The sequence below is a fragment of the Streptopelia decaocto genome (genome assembly GCF_964273445.1).
Source record: "Streptopelia decaocto genome assembly, chromosome: 6".
NCBI lineage: Eukaryota > Metazoa > Chordata > Aves > Columbiformes > Columbidae > Streptopelia > Streptopelia decaocto.
In genome coordinates, this window is record NC_138660.1 from 21655621 (window position 1) to 21674498 (window position 18878).

At 45.1% G+C, this 18878-nt stretch overlaps 1 protein-coding gene across 1 annotated transcript; it reads right to left on the bottom strand.

The window, feature by feature from the left end:
* Positions 1-11395: 11395 nt before the first annotated feature.
* LOC309440994 (lysophosphatidic acid receptor 6-like) lies at positions 11396-12334 on the bottom strand (the record flags this gene model as incomplete). The annotated part of the gene is made up of 1 exon (XM_082055306.1): positions 11396-12334. The coding sequence occupies one exon, from the start codon at positions 12332-12334 to the stop codon at positions 11396-11398; it is 939 nt and encodes a 312-aa protein (XP_081911432.1).
* Between the last annotated feature and the right edge of the window lie 6544 nt (positions 12335-18878).

The window sequence follows — 18878 nt, forward strand, 5'->3', positions numbered from 1 at the left end:
GGGAAAGGGAACTGGAGCCTGAAGCAACATTTGGACCATCCAACTTGTCATAGTGAAATTAGGAGCCTTTGCTTCCCAGAGAGTAAGAACATCTCTAGAGGGTGATTTTGAGTGCTCAGCTTAGAAGTTTCTTGCATACCTTAGTCTTCTAAATTCGACAACCTGGCACTCGTGTGGGTCAGATATTTTTACTGACTGGTTGTATATGCTTCCACACCTCTTCTGTAGGACGGGCTGGAGCAGGGTGCATTAGTCAGGCAGGAACAGAGCATGGTGCAGGGACTGCTTGACAATTCCCAGGACTTTTAACTTCTTCATTCTTGGTAAAATTGTAAAAGAAATGGATGGGTTGAAGAATCAAGAATTGGATGTTTCCTTAAGTTTGCTAAGAATATTTGCTCTGGGAATATTATTATTCATAGTGAATGTGGACTGTGTTTTGTGCCAGCTAGCACAAAGATGTTCTGCAGTGGAAGCCAGTATGTTATTGTATTCGTTTGGATTAATTGATGTGAAAAGACCAAGTATGTAATTTCATACTTGAACTTCTAGATCTGTATTTGAATTGAACTGAAATCATGTTATGCAATGATTGAAATATTCTCATGGTTTGACTAGGGAAAGAAGTTTCAAAAAAGAAAACAACTTCTTAATGTTGAAGAAAACCTCTCAAATTTAAATTTGTCATCTCTTAAAGAGATTTATCTAGGATGTGACTCTGTTCCCCCATTTTTTACTCATGGAGCAACAGTAAAGGCTTTGGTTCAAGCCCCAACTCACTTCTCACTCTTTTTAAATGGTGATTTTGTGGTTACCACTGCTAGAACAACCGTCAATACTCATGGGCCATTCTCCCTTCTCCAGAAATTGTCGCATGTTAAAACGCAAAGAAGCAGCTATAATCTGACTTGTTTTGGTACTGTGGATGCACGAGGCTGCCTTCTGTAAACACCCCTGTGTCAGCAGCGTTGTCAGAGCATCGCCATCTGCAAAGTCTGCAGAGGTTTTGGGGGGGTGCAGCCTGCTCCTGGCCCCCAGGTACCTTGTCCTGCGGTGTGGCTGGGTCTGACGGTACCAAGGAGGCCTGGAAAGCGCGTATGGGCAAGCAGGCAGGCACTTAGCAATGCACATCATTAAGAAATTTGGCAAGCTGGATGTGAGAAATGAAAGAAAATTACAGCTCAGTGTTTTAGAATGTATAGTGGCCTTTGTGGTAATTAAACCAGCAGCACCGTGTTAATGATCTCTGTGGGGAAGTACTGGAAAATACAGACCAATACAGTTACCCTTTAGAGAAGTGTTTGGACCTGACACAGCCATGGTTTCGGTTTTGAGTGCTGAAAATAGCAACTTTAGGCAGCATTTTATGACTTGGCTGAGTTCAGTTTGGTCTCCAAATGGACTGATCATTTTGTAGGTCGAATATTTGGGAAAAGTGTAGTAGGGGATGTGGCAGTGTTATACACGCTAAGAATAAAAACTGGAGGTCATTACAAAACTGTCAAAAAAAAAGAGAAGAAAATGCTCATGGAGGAATAAATCATGTCCAGACACCTATATCTATAGGCTGGCTTTAAAATTAGTTGTGACTGGCTTCGCACAGCTGCTGCAGCCCCAGGTCCTGGTGCAGTAAGCAGGGCAGGCTGTGTGGGTTGGCAGCCTCATGCTGCTGGCTTGCTCATGTCGCAGGTTGTGCAGCTGATTGCTTTTGGTTTTGCAATGATTTTAGCAAGATCTCAGGGCTGCCAGACTCATTGTGGAGGCAGGGCACAGGTGGCTCGCTGTGTGGGGCTGGATGCTGGCTCCAAGTGCTCCCCATCCTTGGCCTCCCCCAGCACTGCTGAAGACTCCCTGCATTATAAGGACCTTTCAAAACATATTTCAAACATACGTTTGGATGCAGCACAGTATGCATGCAGCTTGCCAGGGGGCTCACGTCCCTTTGTAGGACGCATACCACAAAGGGCTTGCAGCATGCTGCCTTTGAGGCTGCCCAGTGGGGTCTGGGGTGCTGACAAAACCTCCTTCTTAAAAACTAACAGCACACCCAGTTATTGAGCAATGCTGGGAAAATCCCATGGCACCACCTGCAGCACTTGTTTGTGCACTGGTCCCCATGGTGTAAATGAGGCAGACACGGAGCAGGAGGTTTCACCTGCTCTTCCCTCGGGCAATGAATGTGGCTGGGAACAGCAAACAGGTGATTTCCCACTCCAGCACTGGCAGAAACCCTGTTTTACCATGTTGTGTTTCCCTTTGTGGACAAGGTCATTGTGAAACTGTCCCCTAAGTCAGGGGTCTGGGTCAGGGCAAATGCAGTTAGCCCCTGGGACCAACTTGGATGGCCGCAGTGAAATGACAGATGTTTTGGGCCAGACTGTCATGTTTGCCTGTGTTATGCCAGCTGATGGCCTGTTGGGAACAAGCGCTGAGCTCATCCAAAGCCCACACACCTTGGCTGGCCTGCCAGCCACAGAAACAGCCCTGATGTAGGTCTTTATCAGGTTATTAGTTTTATTTTGAGGACCGCTGCATGTTCAAGGGGGTCACAGCTCTCAGTCTCTGCTTGACTCCAGGACCTGAGAAGGAAATAAGTGCCAGTTAAGCATATTCTGTCTCCTGCCCTACTTTGGTCACTCTTCTCCATTCGGTTGAAGACATCCAGGTCCCCTGCGCTGCCAGGAGGGGCTTCTCTCTTGGTGACAGCAGGCTGGGTTGCTGAGCAGTGAAAAAATAAAATAAAAAAATTTGCCTGGTAAAAAATGCTTTGGGAAGCATTTTACAGTATTTGGGAAGTAGGCGTTTAAAACTGATGCTCATCCACCTCTCCAAGGAACATGAGGACTACTGAAGTATGGACAATTGCAGTGTAGCTTGGGCCCTTCTGAAATGTGAGGCAGGTTTGCAATGAGCTTTTGGATCATCTCGCTCTGAGCTTTATAACAGCTTTAAAAAACGATTCAGTTAAGATGTCATGGATATAAATGCTTTATCTTTCTCCCCATCCCAGTGTTTTAGTGTTAGACCATGAAATGCATGAGCAAACAACAAACTCCAACCTGGTGTCCTTTATAACAGCAGGTACCAAATAATGAATTGGCTGGTTAAAATGTTAAGTGAGGAGAAGGCGGCATGTAAATTCTGTAAGGAGGTTTGCAAAGGAAATGCACTTTGCTTTCATTTTGTGCTTTTGATCAAGTTGTTTAATTGCACCAAAAGGTAAATATTTGATATTAATCTCTGTGACAATCTGAATTCATCCAGCATAGCTGTTTCTGAAATGCTGTCTCTCTGCAGGAGCAGTGCTCTATGCTTGTCCATAGGGACTTGGTGGGTCTTTGCATTTTCAATCACTTTTTTTACCCAAGCTTTTCATTAACAGTAAGTGCTTGACTATTTTAAGTTATGACTGCTGGAAGGGCAGCTCCGTGTGGGGCTGTTTGCAGAAGCTGTAAAATCGATTAATGCCTTCTAATATTTGCACCTCTCAGCATGTTCAGTTTGTTTGCTGTGAAACCTGTGGGCAGCGTAACTTTAGCCCCATGCAGCTGTAACAGACTTGGCCAAAAAGTGGATTTTATTGAGCAAGAAGTCTCTCTGTGTCTGACACCTGCCTACGAGGGCTCGGCAGCCGTTGCCATCATGGCTCCGGTCCCAGGCAGTGAGTGGGGCTGAGGGCTGCTCAGCACCTGTGCCATAGCATATGGGCTGCTTGTATAAATTGGCATCTCATTAGCTCATCAAATGACACCCGTTGTTCAACAGGTTTCCTGGCCGTGACCCCCTCAGCTGGCCGAAGGATGCACTGGGGCAGTGATTCATGGCGGCAGCACTGAGGGAAGGCAGGAGCCATTGGCTCAGGCCTGCCTGCCCCCAGACTTTATCCTCCTCACGTTTGGCTTTATATTCACTTGTATTAATGTCCTGGCACTCACCCAAACGTGAAGTAAGTGGAGGAAGCTTAAAGAAAAAGTTTAATGTTGAAAATGGCATTGTTTCCTCACAGAAACATGGCCCCGTGGGCAGCATTTTGTCATTGGAGCTGTGGGAGTTTCTGTGCAAAATCCTCCCTGAGTACAGGAAACTTTTTGAAGTAGTTGCTGTGTTTCTGACTGAAACTGTTATTGAATTTGGCAAATACCTTGAGGAAATACCTTAGCTGCCCATATTTAAAAGAAACCCTCTGGCCGCCATGTCAAGGCACAGTCTGCCCGCAGCTGGGCTTGTCCTCCCGCGCCCTTGGTCTCTGCTCAGGGGTCATCGCAAAAACAGGATCCCTGGGACACCTCACGGAGGTGAAATTTCAAATGTGGTACCATACTTAGGAAGGTATTTTAGGGCAGTTTTGTTTTGTTTTCAGACAAAGCAAATCAGCCGTGGTGGAGGGTGTCAGGAGGAGAAAGGGCTGGTGCTGCAGCCTGCTCTCAGGGGATGTGAGGCACCATGCGGAGCAGCCTTTCTTTGTCATTTGCCATTGCTTTCTTATTTTAAAAAATGTGATTAAAGAAATAGCTGACATGGTCAGAGTCAGATGCTGAGTGACAGCGAGCCTTTTCTGTCATGGATGTGCTGTGCTCCAATGGCAATAGTGTAGTTGCAAAAAAAAGAAGGAAGGAAGAAAGCTGTCTTATGTCACCAGGGCTTAACACAGAAAAAACTGCAAAGCCGTTGAGAGAAATACGTGCAAAATGCATGATTTATTCAAAGACCTGTCACTGTATATACCTTTTCTTGGCGTTTTCCCTCTGTGGCAGTTTAAGGCTGGAGTTTTCCCCATTGATGCAGCATTGATGCTTTGCACGAGGCCTTAAACGCTTTCTGCCTTCAGCTGCAGGTGTTGTCAACAGCCTTCATCAGTGCTTGCTCGCCTTGGGTCCAGGGTGCTGATGCCAACATCTTCCAAAGGAGATTTGCACAGCCGGCACCTGCCAATGAGAGCTGCTGTTGTTTGCCACCACTCTTCTTTTTACTGCATTTTTCTTGCCTTATTTTATTCTTTTTTTCCTTCTCCTTTAAAAGTTTGGTAACAGATGTTGGAAATTGTTCCCATCTAAGGTTGTGAATGGGAATTAAGTGACAAAAAGAAAGTTAAAGCAAATCGGTCACTTGCTTTTTGTTGCATCTACCAACTCCCACCTAGGCATGCAAAACCAAATCTAAAAACACTCTGAAATTTTGCTTACAGTTTAAAGAGCAGCTGTTACCTCTTGAAAAACGTTCAGCCTAGAAGGATTCTGTTGCTTTGTCTCTGACTTATATTTCTCATTTGTTATTCTTCCTAGCAAATGCTATTTGCATGAAAACAGGACTTTTTGTTTCACAAGAGCTGATCCATCCCAATTACTTATTCCTCGTTTGGACATTAACCATTGGAGTCTGAGTCTGTCTAGGGTGTGCAATTAAATCAGACCCTCCAGACTCTAATCCTCGGGGATACTGGGCTCATTTCTACAGCAACTGAATGTGATATAGAAAAGGGTTTCTAACTTCAGCAGGATTAAACATGCAGCAGAAGCTGAGTGAATGTGGTTGTAATTGAGAGTGGGGTACAGTAATAGCAAAAACCTAAGTTGCATTGGTGAACTACCTTTCTGACAGGGATGCTTCCCCAAAGTCCTCCGAGGGACAAATATAGCTGTTGAAGAACGGGAATTTGCATGTTCTGCTTCTGGCAATGTTTGAAATCCCACTTCTTCACCAGAGGCTGTGAATTCTACAGCCATGGGTGCCTGGTCTGCTGTCCCTTGGCTTCAGTGGGCCACCTGCAACACAGCACTGCTCCGCGGCCACTTTGTGACATTCCATAGGCTTCTGGTGCCACTTCTTTGTCTTGTTGGATTTGGGAAACTTGCATAATGGTACTTTGTTTTGTCTTCATTAATACTCAAAATGTTGCAAGACTTTTCTAGGTGTCATCAATCTGGTCAATAAAGTGCTTCCTTCCTCTTGGCTCCCTGTCAGGATGACCTTCAAGCTTTTCTAATTTGACATTTTATATTTATCCAAGGAAATAATAATTTGTACCCTGAACAGTTTAACCAAAACTTTGGTAAGAGAGATTGTGACCTATGTGGTTCTGTTTATATCTGTGTCGAAAAGACTTGTAAACATGAGGTGGGAGCTGTGTTGGAAACCTAATGTGACTAGGAACAAGGTTGAAAGTAAGGTTCCTGGACATAGGCAGCTGAGTTCTGGAGAAACAAATACTTCATCTGCAAACAGGATTGTTTTCAGTATGGAATTCTGGCTGCCTTGTTGTGCAAGTTAGACAGCCTGATAGACTAAAACTTAGAATGGGTCTATTTACCCACAAGATCAGGTTTTTGATTGCCAAAAAGTGGGACAGAGATTTGGAATGTCTTCTAAAGCTGTTTTGTGAGAGGTGTATGTGGGCATCCCGAGGCAAGTGACACAGGCTTCTTTGAGAGAGTAATAACTCATAATAACATGAAGTATAATAACAATGTGGGTGGTGTGATTATCTCCAGGAATGAAATCTAGGATAAGACTCAGCGATACTGCTTCATTTCTGCCCCATTGTTCCAAAACAAGGGAACACATTATTCTTGCCTCTGTATTCTGTGTAGCAAAGGCAGGGGGCATTAAAGGTCTCACTATTGCTACTGGGTGCAGGGTTAAGTTTTGTCTTGCCATTCTGGCATGGAGTTGGTTACAAATGCAAATGTGTCCAGCCCATTGCTTTACCTTCTCCAACTCCTTATAGCCTAAATGTGTGTTTTCTGAGGAATCATAAGGTGAGGTATGTCAGGTTGTGTGTTTGAATTATGTGTGTTCTGCCTCCTTTCACGTGACTCTTGCAATGAGAGACAGGTAGAGGTGAGAAGGGCCCAGAACAGCCTATCCCCATTCGATTTGGCATTGGAGGCTGGGTGGGATACCCCAGGGCATCTCAAATGGGGGCAAACACCCCTCATTGCACAGCAGGGTCCTGCCCCAAGGTCCCAACAGGTCCCTGCGCAGCCTCAGGCAGGAGCGGCAGCAAAAGCCTGAGTTCAGAGTGAGATAAAGAGCTTTTTATAGCTTAGACTTCCTTTTATCATCTCACTAGTCATATAAAATGGTTTACATAAACATATTTATTATTAATACCAAGTTATTTTACTCTTCATGAGGGGGGAAAAAAAAAATCTATCTGCAGGGTTTTCACAGCCACACCACCCTTGGTCTAAAGTCCCATTCGTGTATTTCTGCACCCTTCCAACTGCAGCATTTTCGAGCCACTGCACTTCCTATGAGCATGAATGAAGTCAGACTGGTCTCTGTCTGCAACTCCTCGTGCTTTCCTAAGCTCTGCTTTAAACTGAGTGAAGCTATTTCAAACAGTGTCTTTCGTTGTCTCATAGTTTGGCTGGCCGAGTGAGACCTGGTTAGATGCTGGTCGCTGGGAGGTGGCTTTACTTGTGGTCACAAAGTTAATACTTAGCAGGGAATGTTTGGGATTGTGTTGGTCTACTCTGAAGTGTAATCTAAAATGGATTTCCTGAGGTTTTTGATGCTTAGTTTTGGATTAACAATTGCATGGCAGTGTTTACAACTCTAAACTGCTGATACTTGCTCTCAAGTATGATCCCCATTTAATACCTTTTTTGTCTTGGAATAGAGAGCAGGATTAACAGGAATCTGTAGCATATAGCAGACGTGAGGTTTTACATCCTTTGGTGTCTGCAAATGGCACTGATTCAGCTTTTCTTCCTGGGAAACATTTTTGGTTCCTCATAGGTTTTTACTTGCATCAGTATCCTTCAGCAACTTTTTAATCACTTTAGATGACATGGTAAATGTCATTCTCATGGAGTGACTGGATATAAAAATCAGAATAAGAAGAATAAAAGAGATAAAATGAAGGAAAAATAGAGAAGTTGTAGTTGTTCTTCGCCTTTCAGACTAGCTAAAGACACTGATTCATTCGAGTTTGTTGCCATGGCAGAAGTCTCTCAGTGAGCAAGAAACCTGACAGAGGGAAAAGTCTCAGTTTTTCTAGAGAAGTCAGCATCTCCAGAAAGCTGCAGACAGAGGCATGTGAAAGGGCAGGAAGGATGACGACAGGGCTGAGTAAGGTGGGCTGCAGCACTTGGCTGAATTGTAGCTTTGCACTGCCTGGTTGCAGATCTCAGAGCAAACAGCACAGGTCGAGTTTGAGGGTCAGAGCACTTTTCCACCGAAACTGGGCACATTCAGGACTCTGCTTGTCTCTGTCATGCCAAGGTCAGCAGTAGGAATGCTCCATCACTATATGGTGTCACTTAGGTTATTTTTGCTTTTTTATGAGTCTTCAATCTCATACCACCAGTAAATGTAGCAGATGACAAGAGCACACAAACAGCTTTCCTGTGTGGGGAAATAATGGTGAAGTGAGCTGGGGTGTGATTTCTGCGTGGCCCTATCTGTAGTACTGCACTTTCACAGCGAAATTAACTATTTCACACTTCTTGTCTGTGTGAATTTCCTCTGAGGGCTTCTCCCTAGTATCTACAATGCTACAAATTAATCTTTAGCTCATGGTGCTGGTTTTCTGCAGAGAAGACAAAGAACAATTTTAACCCTCTTCAGTGGCAATAGAAAAATAAACCACTTTGAGAGGAGCATATGCATATGAAGAATTCTGTAAAAGACTATGCATTTCTCCAGAGACTTGCTTTTCTGAGGTGTTTCTCGTTATCACTGACCACAGATGTGGCATTGCTCATGATAAATACTGCATTCCATTCATTGTGTATGGACATCTTTCATAAAACATAAAAGACAATACTGAAATCTGTAGGAGATACTGCATGCCTGGGACCTGTGCTGAATCTGTCTTTTTGGGAGATGAATGCTTTGGCTGTGGTTTTCATGATTACACACAAATATCATCAGTGATGTTTTCCTGGATGTTTTTCCTTCTCAGTCCAAAGAGATACTCTGGATCCTGAAGCACAAGGTAATAGCTGTACTAGAAAAAAAGGAAATTTGGAAAGCAAAGGACAGATGTGCAGAGTTACTGGATACCTAAGTTTGAATTTTGCTGCTTTCTCAGGTGAGTGAGCCTGCAGGAAACAGAACATTTGGTTTGTGAAATATCAAAGGTGCAGGAACACATGCCCAGTCTTAATGAAACCTGAAAATAAGTGGGTAGGAAAGTTACCCATGTGAATACAATACATGTATGAATGTCTGCAAGACAGGTCTCTTGGCAGGACACCTGGCAGGCTCAGGGAGAGTTTGATAAAGGCCTCTCAAATTAAGTGGGTTGGTTGGCCCACAAAATTATGTCTGAGGAGGCACTGTACTGACCTCTGTAGATACGTCTGAGGGATATTAGGGAAGCAACTATTTCAATTAAGAGACATATTGAAATAAGAGAAAAGGGGTGAGAACTCTCCCTGGGTAACTTTCCATGTCCTTTAGAAGAGGTGTGAGGGGAAAGAGCTCTTTCCCACCTCTCCATGGGGACAGGTGGACTCTTAATCTATTGAATGCTCAGGGAGGTGGTGAGAACAGCTGCCTGAGGGGGTTTGTTGCAGCAGCAGGGATTTGTCCTGGCATATCAGGTGCTCCCTTCCAGTGCAAGTTCCCAAGACTTGGGTGAAGTCCCCAGGCAGGGCAGCTTCACCATCTCCCACGACCCACTATGTCTTCAGTGCAGGCTTAAACCCTTTGCCTTTCACTATCCAAATGCAAAAACAAGTGCAAGTAGGAAAAGTGCTCTATAACAGCTCTCCATACTTCAGTCTCATTCTCTCAGAATAAACTAACTTGATCTTTAGCTAAGAACTGTATGTGTTAGTCCTCAGCTCTTGGGGGTGAATAATTTCCAAACAAACCCTGGCTTTTGCTTCCTTTTTTCCCCTCAGATGAATCATTATCTGTAGTCTGGAAAGCCTGTGATGGCTTTAGATTGAAGATTCTCAGGTTTTTTTGTCCTTTTATTTCCTAGCACTTGGTCATTAGTATTCTCTTGGTGCAAACAGAAACCTCTATAGTCTCACTAGATACTCAGTGTCACGATTTGGATATAAAGCCCTACAAATGAATAAGCTGTTACACCTACCCACCTGAGCAAAGAGAAGGGATCAGACCACACCAGGTTTGACCTGGAACATGTTTGTTCAGACGTCTAGAAGCAATAAGATCCAGCACAGACCTTTTGTGTTGAAAATGTCACCTTTGCAAAATTATCATTTCCCCCAGAAATCTGGAAGCACGGTTCATCACCTGAAGACCAAAAGGACTCTGTAAACACCAGTACACACTTACATCTATGTTGGGTCAGTGTTTGCCTCTTCAGCAACTGGGCTTCTTTGGTACAATCTCATACGTAGATGGTACAATCTCATACATAGATGTAGCAAATTCAAAAAAATTTCACTTTATCTAAATGCCTGTGAGCTCTGATAAGAAGTAACTGACTGGCATGTTGGGCTCCTGCTGGTGGATTATTACCTTGTTTGTTTGGGAAGCGGTGGTGCTCAGCTTGCTCCGAGGTCTAAGAGGTTGCTGGGATCCTGTGTTGCTGGCTGCTGCTTTAGGGATCAGGGCTGCTCTTCTCTTATCTCCCAGCAAGGTGGGGCTTGTTCCTTTGGATTCATATGTTTGCTGCTACATTGGACTCGGGCTTTGTATTTCATACTCTTGTTTATTTTGGCTCTGTTCATGAAACTGGATTTGTAACCAAGCAGGAAGGAACAGGTATGTGAAAAGCCTGCAAGTAGGAAAGGAGCTGGTGGGGAAGCCTGAAACTGGGATAGTCAATCTGAGCTGTCCAGGGACTTGAGCTAGTGACAATATCAGTTAGAAGTGCCATGTGGTAGGCACAGGAACTATTGCTAAAACAAGCGTTGCACCTTGCAGAGCAAGTCAGCTATACCCATGTTAACCTAAAAATGCCTTTGGATTTAGAGTTACTATAACTTTATTCTTTTAAATAGGATGTGCAAATCTAAACCTGAAAGGTGTGCGTGTATACGGGTAGAAACATACATGATCAGGACAGGGGAGGCAAGAGAATTTAGTCTGAAGCTTTTTACTATAAACTCCAAGTCACTACAGCCTAAGTCTGTAGTGACTGAAGTCCTGAGGAAGTTTTGCAGGTGTGGTTTAGACACAGAGGCTGAAAGATGCTACCACATATAAGTGAACAATTTTTGTTTTCAAAGTATAGAGGAATCACATCCAAAGAGATACACATCACCATGTATAAAATAATTCCATTTCTTTTTACCCATAAATGCTAACACAAAACATTATGGAAGGAAATTAAAAAAGCGAGGAGCAGTCTTCTGGGAATGGACTTAGTTCTGTTTTTTATGAAATACATTCAGATCTGAATATTTAAAGTAAATTGCTTAGATAAGTAGTTCGAGGCTCTGTACTTTCCATAAAACTTCTCCACGTATCATCCCAGCACATGGGATGACACAGGCTTTTGTGTGGCTGTTTTTTCACTGTTTTGTAGTGGAACTTCCAAGGACTCTCTTAAAACAAAATAATAACACACCCCATCAAGACAGCAGTTCAAGTTTGCCCAGCAAAGGGTGACCTGAATGGTGTCTCGTAGCACTTGCTGAAAACTGGTGTGAATTATGTTATTCTTCACCAAAAAATACAGCAAGTATGCCACGTGGTAAGGCGTGAAACAGACCAAAAATGCCACAAGGTTTGTCAAGACTATCTTCTCTGCTCTGCTGGTGTGTGTTTGGGGGTTGTATGGTTTTCTGTGCTTTCTCAAACACCGAACAGTCTGAACAGTGCAGAAGGTCATGGCTGCCATGCTGCTGAAGAAGGCAATCTCCAAGGCAACCAACAGGCCTGTGTTTTCCCATGTGCTCTTGGAGAAGTTATGGAAGCAGGAGGAGATGTTGTGGCCCTCTCCGTGCAGCTGGAAAGTAGAGACTGTCCCAGCCGAGGTGCCCAGGCAGATGACAGCACAGACCAGAGCGGCTTTCTTGGTGGATCGCAGGGTGGGAGCTGTGAAAGGGTGACGGATAGTGATGTACCGGTCCACGCAGATGCAGAGGGAGATGAGGATGCTGCCATACATGTTCACAAAGTAAAGACTCTCCAAGGTGGAACAAAACACAGACCCCAAGTTCCAGTTATTCCGAAGGTGGTAGGAAATTATTTTAAAAGGAAGAGTAAACAGCAGCAAAGTATCCAGGAAAATAAGGGCTATCATGTAGACTGTAGATTCTGACAGCTTTTTAACCTTAAAAAACAGGAATGACAGAGCCATCACATTGAACAGCAATCCCAGGCTGAATGTGGGGGCGTACATGATGAGCTGGAACAGTTCCACGGTAGTGCTGATGTTGCTCGTGGCACGGGCATCATTCATATCTCCAGGTATGCTGGAAGGGAAGAAAATCACTTTCACCACAAGGAAGGATGCAGGTCATATTTAAGACCTGGTACAAAGGCCAGTGAGGTCTCTGTGTGTCCTCAGACCTGGAAACACTTCTTCCTTTCAGGCTGCTATGTGCTGAATTGCAGTTCCCAGTAACATAGAGCTCCTCAGTGCCAAGGGATCCTGGGATGAGGTTGTGCCTCAAGGAGGAACAAGGTTTTCTGGGGTCCAAGCCTCACTTGCACTGGCGCCTGATACCCCAGACAGTGCTGCCCTATAATTTAGGTTAGGCAGGGTATAGATGTATCATCCCCTTGGAGCAACACAATCTCTCAGCAAGCCCAGGGTGGCAGCCCCTGATTTTAGGGTTACTTGGGTTGTGGGGATGGAGGCAATTAGTTGGATCAGATTTCCTGAATCAGGCTATTCTAAGAGACCTTGGGGAGCCAAGCACACAAGGGTCCCCCATAGTTATTAATGTGAAGATCCCAAACAGTCATTGCCATCCTGCACCCTCTCCCACCACCACCGGGCAAACAGGGGCTGTGATTACCTCTGGCCCTTCTGACAAGCTTGCTAAAAGGAGACAGGCAGGAGGTTTTAAACAGGTTATTTATAGCAGAGGTTAAGTCTTTAGAAGAAGAATTAAATTTAAGAACCCAACTTTTTGCCTAAACCAGCCAGACTTACCACAGCGGATAAATTTCTATATGCAGAGACAGGAGCTGCAGAAAATGTGCATCTGGTTTCTCCTCCGCGATGTCGAGGTAGACACCCTCTGAGCAGGGGTCATGAAGTAAATCTCTTCTTTAGAGGAAGGGTGCTGATTTGATCTGCCCTCAGACTCTCCTGATAAGGACCGGGAAGGCTCTCATTGGTTTCTGCGATGCTGGTCTCAGCCAGAATCACTTACAAATGCAAATGCACACGGTTATCTGGTCCTTTCTTTTCCAGACAGTTCTGTCACAGCAAATGTAACCTGTAAATAAAGCCTTTTAAAAGATCTTTATGTCAGAGCTCAGAAACTACTTTTGTCTGCTGTTTTGTAATTGTTACTACTTTGACCTAGTGCCTTTCCTGCACGTTACTGATCTTGATGCTGTTTCATTTCAGATTTGTCAAATGATTGTCAACTGTGCAGTAAAAGTTCCCATTCTGCAGATCAAGTGACTCCCCCAGTGTTTCAGAGGTAAGCTCTCCCGTGCTGTGGTTTAAGAGATTAGGATCAGGAAAGAAGGGAAATTTATTTCCTGCTTAAAAACTAGCAGATATTGTTACAAAGCAAAAACAGCTTGGCTGTTTGCTCCTGAAGGACACACTGATGCCAGGTAAATGGTTCTGTAAGTTACTAGCTTGCCTTACAGAAATGAGAAAACCAGCTCCAGAAAGCCAGCCCGACAGGGGTGCAGCCGAGCACACCTGTGGCAGGCAGGTGCGGGGATCCATCTGCAGCTTCTGTCCTGCTGTAGCAGGTGCAGGTTATATTCGGGTCCCCGCGGTCAGCAGTGCTGCTGGCTGCATAAAACACTTCACAGGATCCTTCCTTGCAGAGCACGGCTGCTGTAAGGTGTGGGGGCTCAGGGCTCAGTGGGGCAGCAGCCCCATCAGCCGCATCTGCTCTGCTGCCATCTGCGAGGGACTGAGGGCAGTTGGAGGCGCAACAATGAAATTCCCTTGCCCAAATAAAAAAGGAAGGACAGAAAAGCCTGAGTTTGGGAAGAGCATGGGGATCCGAGTAGCTGGAAGGGACAAGCACCCCTTGTTATGCTGCAGATTGTTTGCTGCCTGGGAGTTCAGCCCTCCTGCAGCCATGGAGCTGTTGGGAGCTTGGTTGGGTCCCTGAACCTCTGGATTCAGGTGGCCCGTGGCAAACAAGGGGTTACATTTGTGACCCAGGCAGAGATACTACTCAGTACAAGAGGGTGGCCCAGGCTGGGCAACCACATATGGTGCTCTCCTGCTGAGTCCCCCAGGGGAGCATGAGTCTCATGCTGTGAGGGAACCCATTACTGAGAGCCAAAGGGATGAAAAGTTAATTAAGGAATTAGTGAAAAGTAATAAATATTGAAAAAGTTATTTTCTTCATTGCCCCTGTAGCAGATTTCATTAGTCTTTCTTTGTTAGTTTTATTTTAGTTTTGTTTTGTTTAATAGTGTGTTTAGGAAATGTTTGGTTTAGAGAAATAAAATTTCAGCTTCTTACCAAGATTTTTACCTGAGAAAAATCTAGTTTTGATAAAAAGCATTTTAGACTAGAATCTGTTGTGTAGGTTCATAAACAAAACAGAAGAAAAATATTTAAAGCATAAATGCCGAGAGTAGCTCTGTTCATTCTTAACGAAAAAGGTAGATACGCTATAAGCAAAACAAGTTATGTAAAATTTACTTATTTTTCAGATCTTGTAGCAAGAAGAAAGCTTTTGAGGCAAGGTTTCGCCACAATGAAATATTCTCCTTTGTCATCTTACCTTTGGACTGTCTCTAGCTCTGGTTGTTGACTTTTCCTCCTCCTCAGCTTGTAGATTTCTCAAGTCTTGTGTTTTCTTCTAAGGCAGTGGAGTGAGCTGCATGCAAAGTAACTGCTGGTCAGGGTGTCAGAAAGCATGACGTGCTGCTGCTTTTCATTTCACCACACATTTCCATGACAACATCGGTCTCCCCACGCTCTGTCTGCATACACACACTATGTACGTTGTATGTCATGCAGAGCTCATTTCAGGGTGTAAACACATGACTTTGTGGGGCTGGTGACTCTCTGAGTCACCATTCAAAGTAGTCTCCAGTAACAGAGAAAGAAATTCTGGCCCTACAGACCTTTCTCTGATTGTTTTCTACAAGACATGATTTTATTCATTGTATTTAACATCCATGGGTAGAGTATTAGCTGTCAAAATGTGCTTCAAGCTAAATCTTGAGCTGTCACTGTTGTTTTTCCCCTTCCTTTTCATGGCACCAAAACGGAAAGGGATCGTTGGTTTTCAGTGGTGATGTGACAAGTTCACTCCGAATTGGTGTTTTAAAAAAAAAAGACAAAAGTCACTCTGAAATTTGTTTTTACTCCTAGGGAGCAGGGAATGTACCCATAGACACTGTCAGGTGCTGGTTTTGTCCATGGAGGAAGGGGGAAAAAAGATTTCTTTTTTTCTTTTCCCATTGTATGTATGTTTGCAATCTTCTTATCAAAGGGGGAAAGAAAGGCCAGAGGGGTAGTTTTGCTTGATCCTCTGTGAACCACTTAAATATCAGAACCGAGGGTTGTGTTAGCTGAATCGAAATTGTGCAACTGTGAAAGAGATGGGGGTAGGAACTGAGAGAAAAAAAATAATACTTGGGGTTCCTCCATGGTATTTTAGTTGAAATGACTCTACTTAAGAAAAAAGAAACACCACAAAAAGAGAAAAAGTTATAGGGCTGAGTAAACAATACCTCATGGCATCCCTCAGTGAGGTTTCAGTTCTGTGTATCCAGTGGGGCTCTTGTGACTGTGTTTTGGATGTTAAGAAAAAGCCCCATAAACACAGGCCAGTCTCTCTACCATGGGGAGACATTTAGGGCCTGGCCAACCCTGGGCAGTGGGGACCAAGGCTGCCAGGAGAATGGGACATCAGCCCAGCTGCCAGACCGCTCTGTGCTCCTGCCCTGGGGCTTGCCCGTGTCGCTGCTGGTACTGCCACCAGTGCTCAAGCAGGTGCTCGCTCTTCCCTCTCTCCTCCCACACACCTTGGAGTTTTCTCTTCTCTCTCATTTTCTCCTTGAGACTCATATTCACTGCCAGCCTTGTCAGAGGCTGCCCAGAAGCATCTGACCCTGAGCATGCCTGCTGCTCAGAGCCCTGTGTGGCTGCACATCTGGAGAAAGATGTTTTGGGAAGGGAAGGATGAGGAAGCAGCAATGCCAGGGCTGGCATGTCATGGTCTAGCCACCGCCAGCCGTTTTGTTTTGTTTTTGTTTTTTGTTTTTTTCCCAGCAGACACCTTTGTGAGTTTGTTTGGGAGGGATCTGAGGAGAAATGGCCGGGAAGGCATGCAGGGGGTACAAAAGCACATGGGACAAGGCTCCTCTCCCGTCAAAATCAGAAGGTTGAAGAAGGCTGATGCTGAAGGCTGATGGTGAGAGGAAACTGAAACGGAGCAAGCAGGAAGGCTGAGATAGTCCATGACTCTCAGATTGTTGATTAATAACTTAACTTGTGATGCAGGGGTGAGGAAGCTGTGGGCAGCCAAGGTACCTCTCTTTTCCTGCTGCAGGCTCTACTCTGTGCTAATGGGATGATGTCAGTTCACTAAATCCTCCAGACCACATGTGCTGTACCTTTTCTTGCAGAGCGGGGAGAAAAGGACCGCACCCTGCAAACTCTGCTCTCCCCTTGGTGCCTCCGTGTCTGTCATCGATGCTGCCAGCAGAGTCTGACCAGTGAGAAAAATATTTGCTGTGCTTGAGAAGAGAGATCATCCACTGCTGTGATCCCCTTGCTTTCTTCCTTGATTTCCCCCAGATGCCCTTCAAGTCTTCCCCAGTTTTCAGTTTAATTCACCTCCCCTGTGCCCTCCCATGTTACCAGCACCCTGGGTTTTCTCTTTTTTTGAAGGGCTTCTCTAGCTCTGTTCTGGGGAGGAAGCTTCGGAAGCCAACCAGAAGGAAATAGCAGGAGGCTGAGCAACAGAGGCCGCAACAGAGCAATGTGTGGAGCCTTGGGGGTGGTCCTGGTGAAGTTTTTGCTACTAGAGTGTGCTTGGTTGGTGTTGGCATTGGGGGCTGAGAGCATGGTTGACCTCCTTTGTTCTGCTATAAGGTGGCACTCAGGAACATCATCCTCTCCCTGCATCCCACCTGGGACATGGGCCAGGAGGCTATTGGAGCTTGCTCCTTCTTGCTCTGGGCTACCAGCCACGTACTCATCTTGGGCCACTGCAGCATCCCATCAGGGCAGCCTGCAGCTTCTGCATGAGCCAGAACTGGGATGAAACGTCCCATCACCTAAATCCGGTGCCTCTGCAGAGCCGTTTGTTACTGAGTTGCTCCACCTCGTGGCTACAGGGGAGATGAGAAACACAGTTTCAGCCCCGTGATGTCTCTATCTGTGGTTGACCACCAGGAGGAACAGCTTATCCTACAACTTGTCTTAATGAGCCAAACACTAGAGGAGACTCCTTGTCTTCACTGGCCTCTGTTTGCCCCACCATCCACATCATGGACAGCCCAGGAGTGATGAGAAAATGAAGAGCCAGAAGCTTTGATGGTGATGGGTGGAGAGGGCTAAAGCACAGGCTAACAGTTGAAATGGAGCTTTTCGGCAGAGGACATGACCGTCAGCACTGCCTGTGGGTTGCTGCTGGGCCTGAAAGGCCAGGGCCACGGAGCTGCTGTGCTGGTACAGAGGTCTGACCCCAGGTCATGGCCTTCTCACTGGTCTTTAGTGTCCTCTGGAAGGACCCTACAGCTTAAGGGAAGCACCAGCAAACCTTGGCTGTGCACCAGAGCCAAGAGTGTTGCAGCAGAAAAGGGCCCTTTCGATGTTGGAGGAGCTAAATCTGCTGCTTGGGAGAGCAGGTGAGCTGATTTCTCTCTTTGAGCCCTTACATGTTTGGTTTTGAAGTGACCTAGTATTTATTGAGAGATGTGTCTCAATTTGCACACAGAAATCATCTGGGGATGCTCCCATGGGATTCTTTGAAGCCAGGTCAGCAGAGTGGGGATTTTCTGTGTCAGTGCTCTGAGACTGGTGAAATTTGAAACTGATGAAATGTGAATAAACCCAAAGGAAAATAAATTCTTTTTCCCAAATCTTCTACTACATTCTGATCTAGGTCCCAGGCAATTCAGGCATTCATTCATTTATACCCTTATTCTGCTAATTCTCAGGCTGCAGCACTGATGGCAACAACTTGGTGGGGATCTGTCTCTTGTGTTGCAGCTTTTGCACTTTTAGTTATTCTCTGACTCCACAGAGTAGACATTCAAGAGAGGCTCGCACACACCAGCTGAGAGCCCTACCTACCACATCACAGAATATGCCTCTTTCCAGTCTAATGACTGAGTCATTTTGACACTTCTAAGGTATTTTTATAATTTTTTTCCAACTCAAACCATTACCTGCACCAGTCTTCAACTCACAATTACCTTTGAAAGACTTGAGACTCTATTTTCGTAAATCAACTGTTTCCCAACAGATCATACAAATGTCCAAACCATAAGTCACCCTCCCCCCCACCGGCATGATGAGACAAGCACTTCAGCTGTAATTTTGTAAGGTGGGAAAAAATCAGCTACTGAAGATGATCACAGAGGTGTCATTTTATTTTTCACAGTGCTGAAGTGTACAGAAACTGCATAACTGGATCTCCTTTCCAAAAGGCACTTGTACATATTTTGAGCCACCTGTGCTGCTCGTATGGCCAAGGAACAGCGTCCTTCTGGGGTGCAACCCGTGGTGGCTGGGAAATTCTCCATCAGACCCCACATGGCTCACGGCTCTGTTTCTTCTAAGTGGGAAAGGTCAGTTTTCCTTACCTTGTTTCTGGACCCTGTGTAATGAC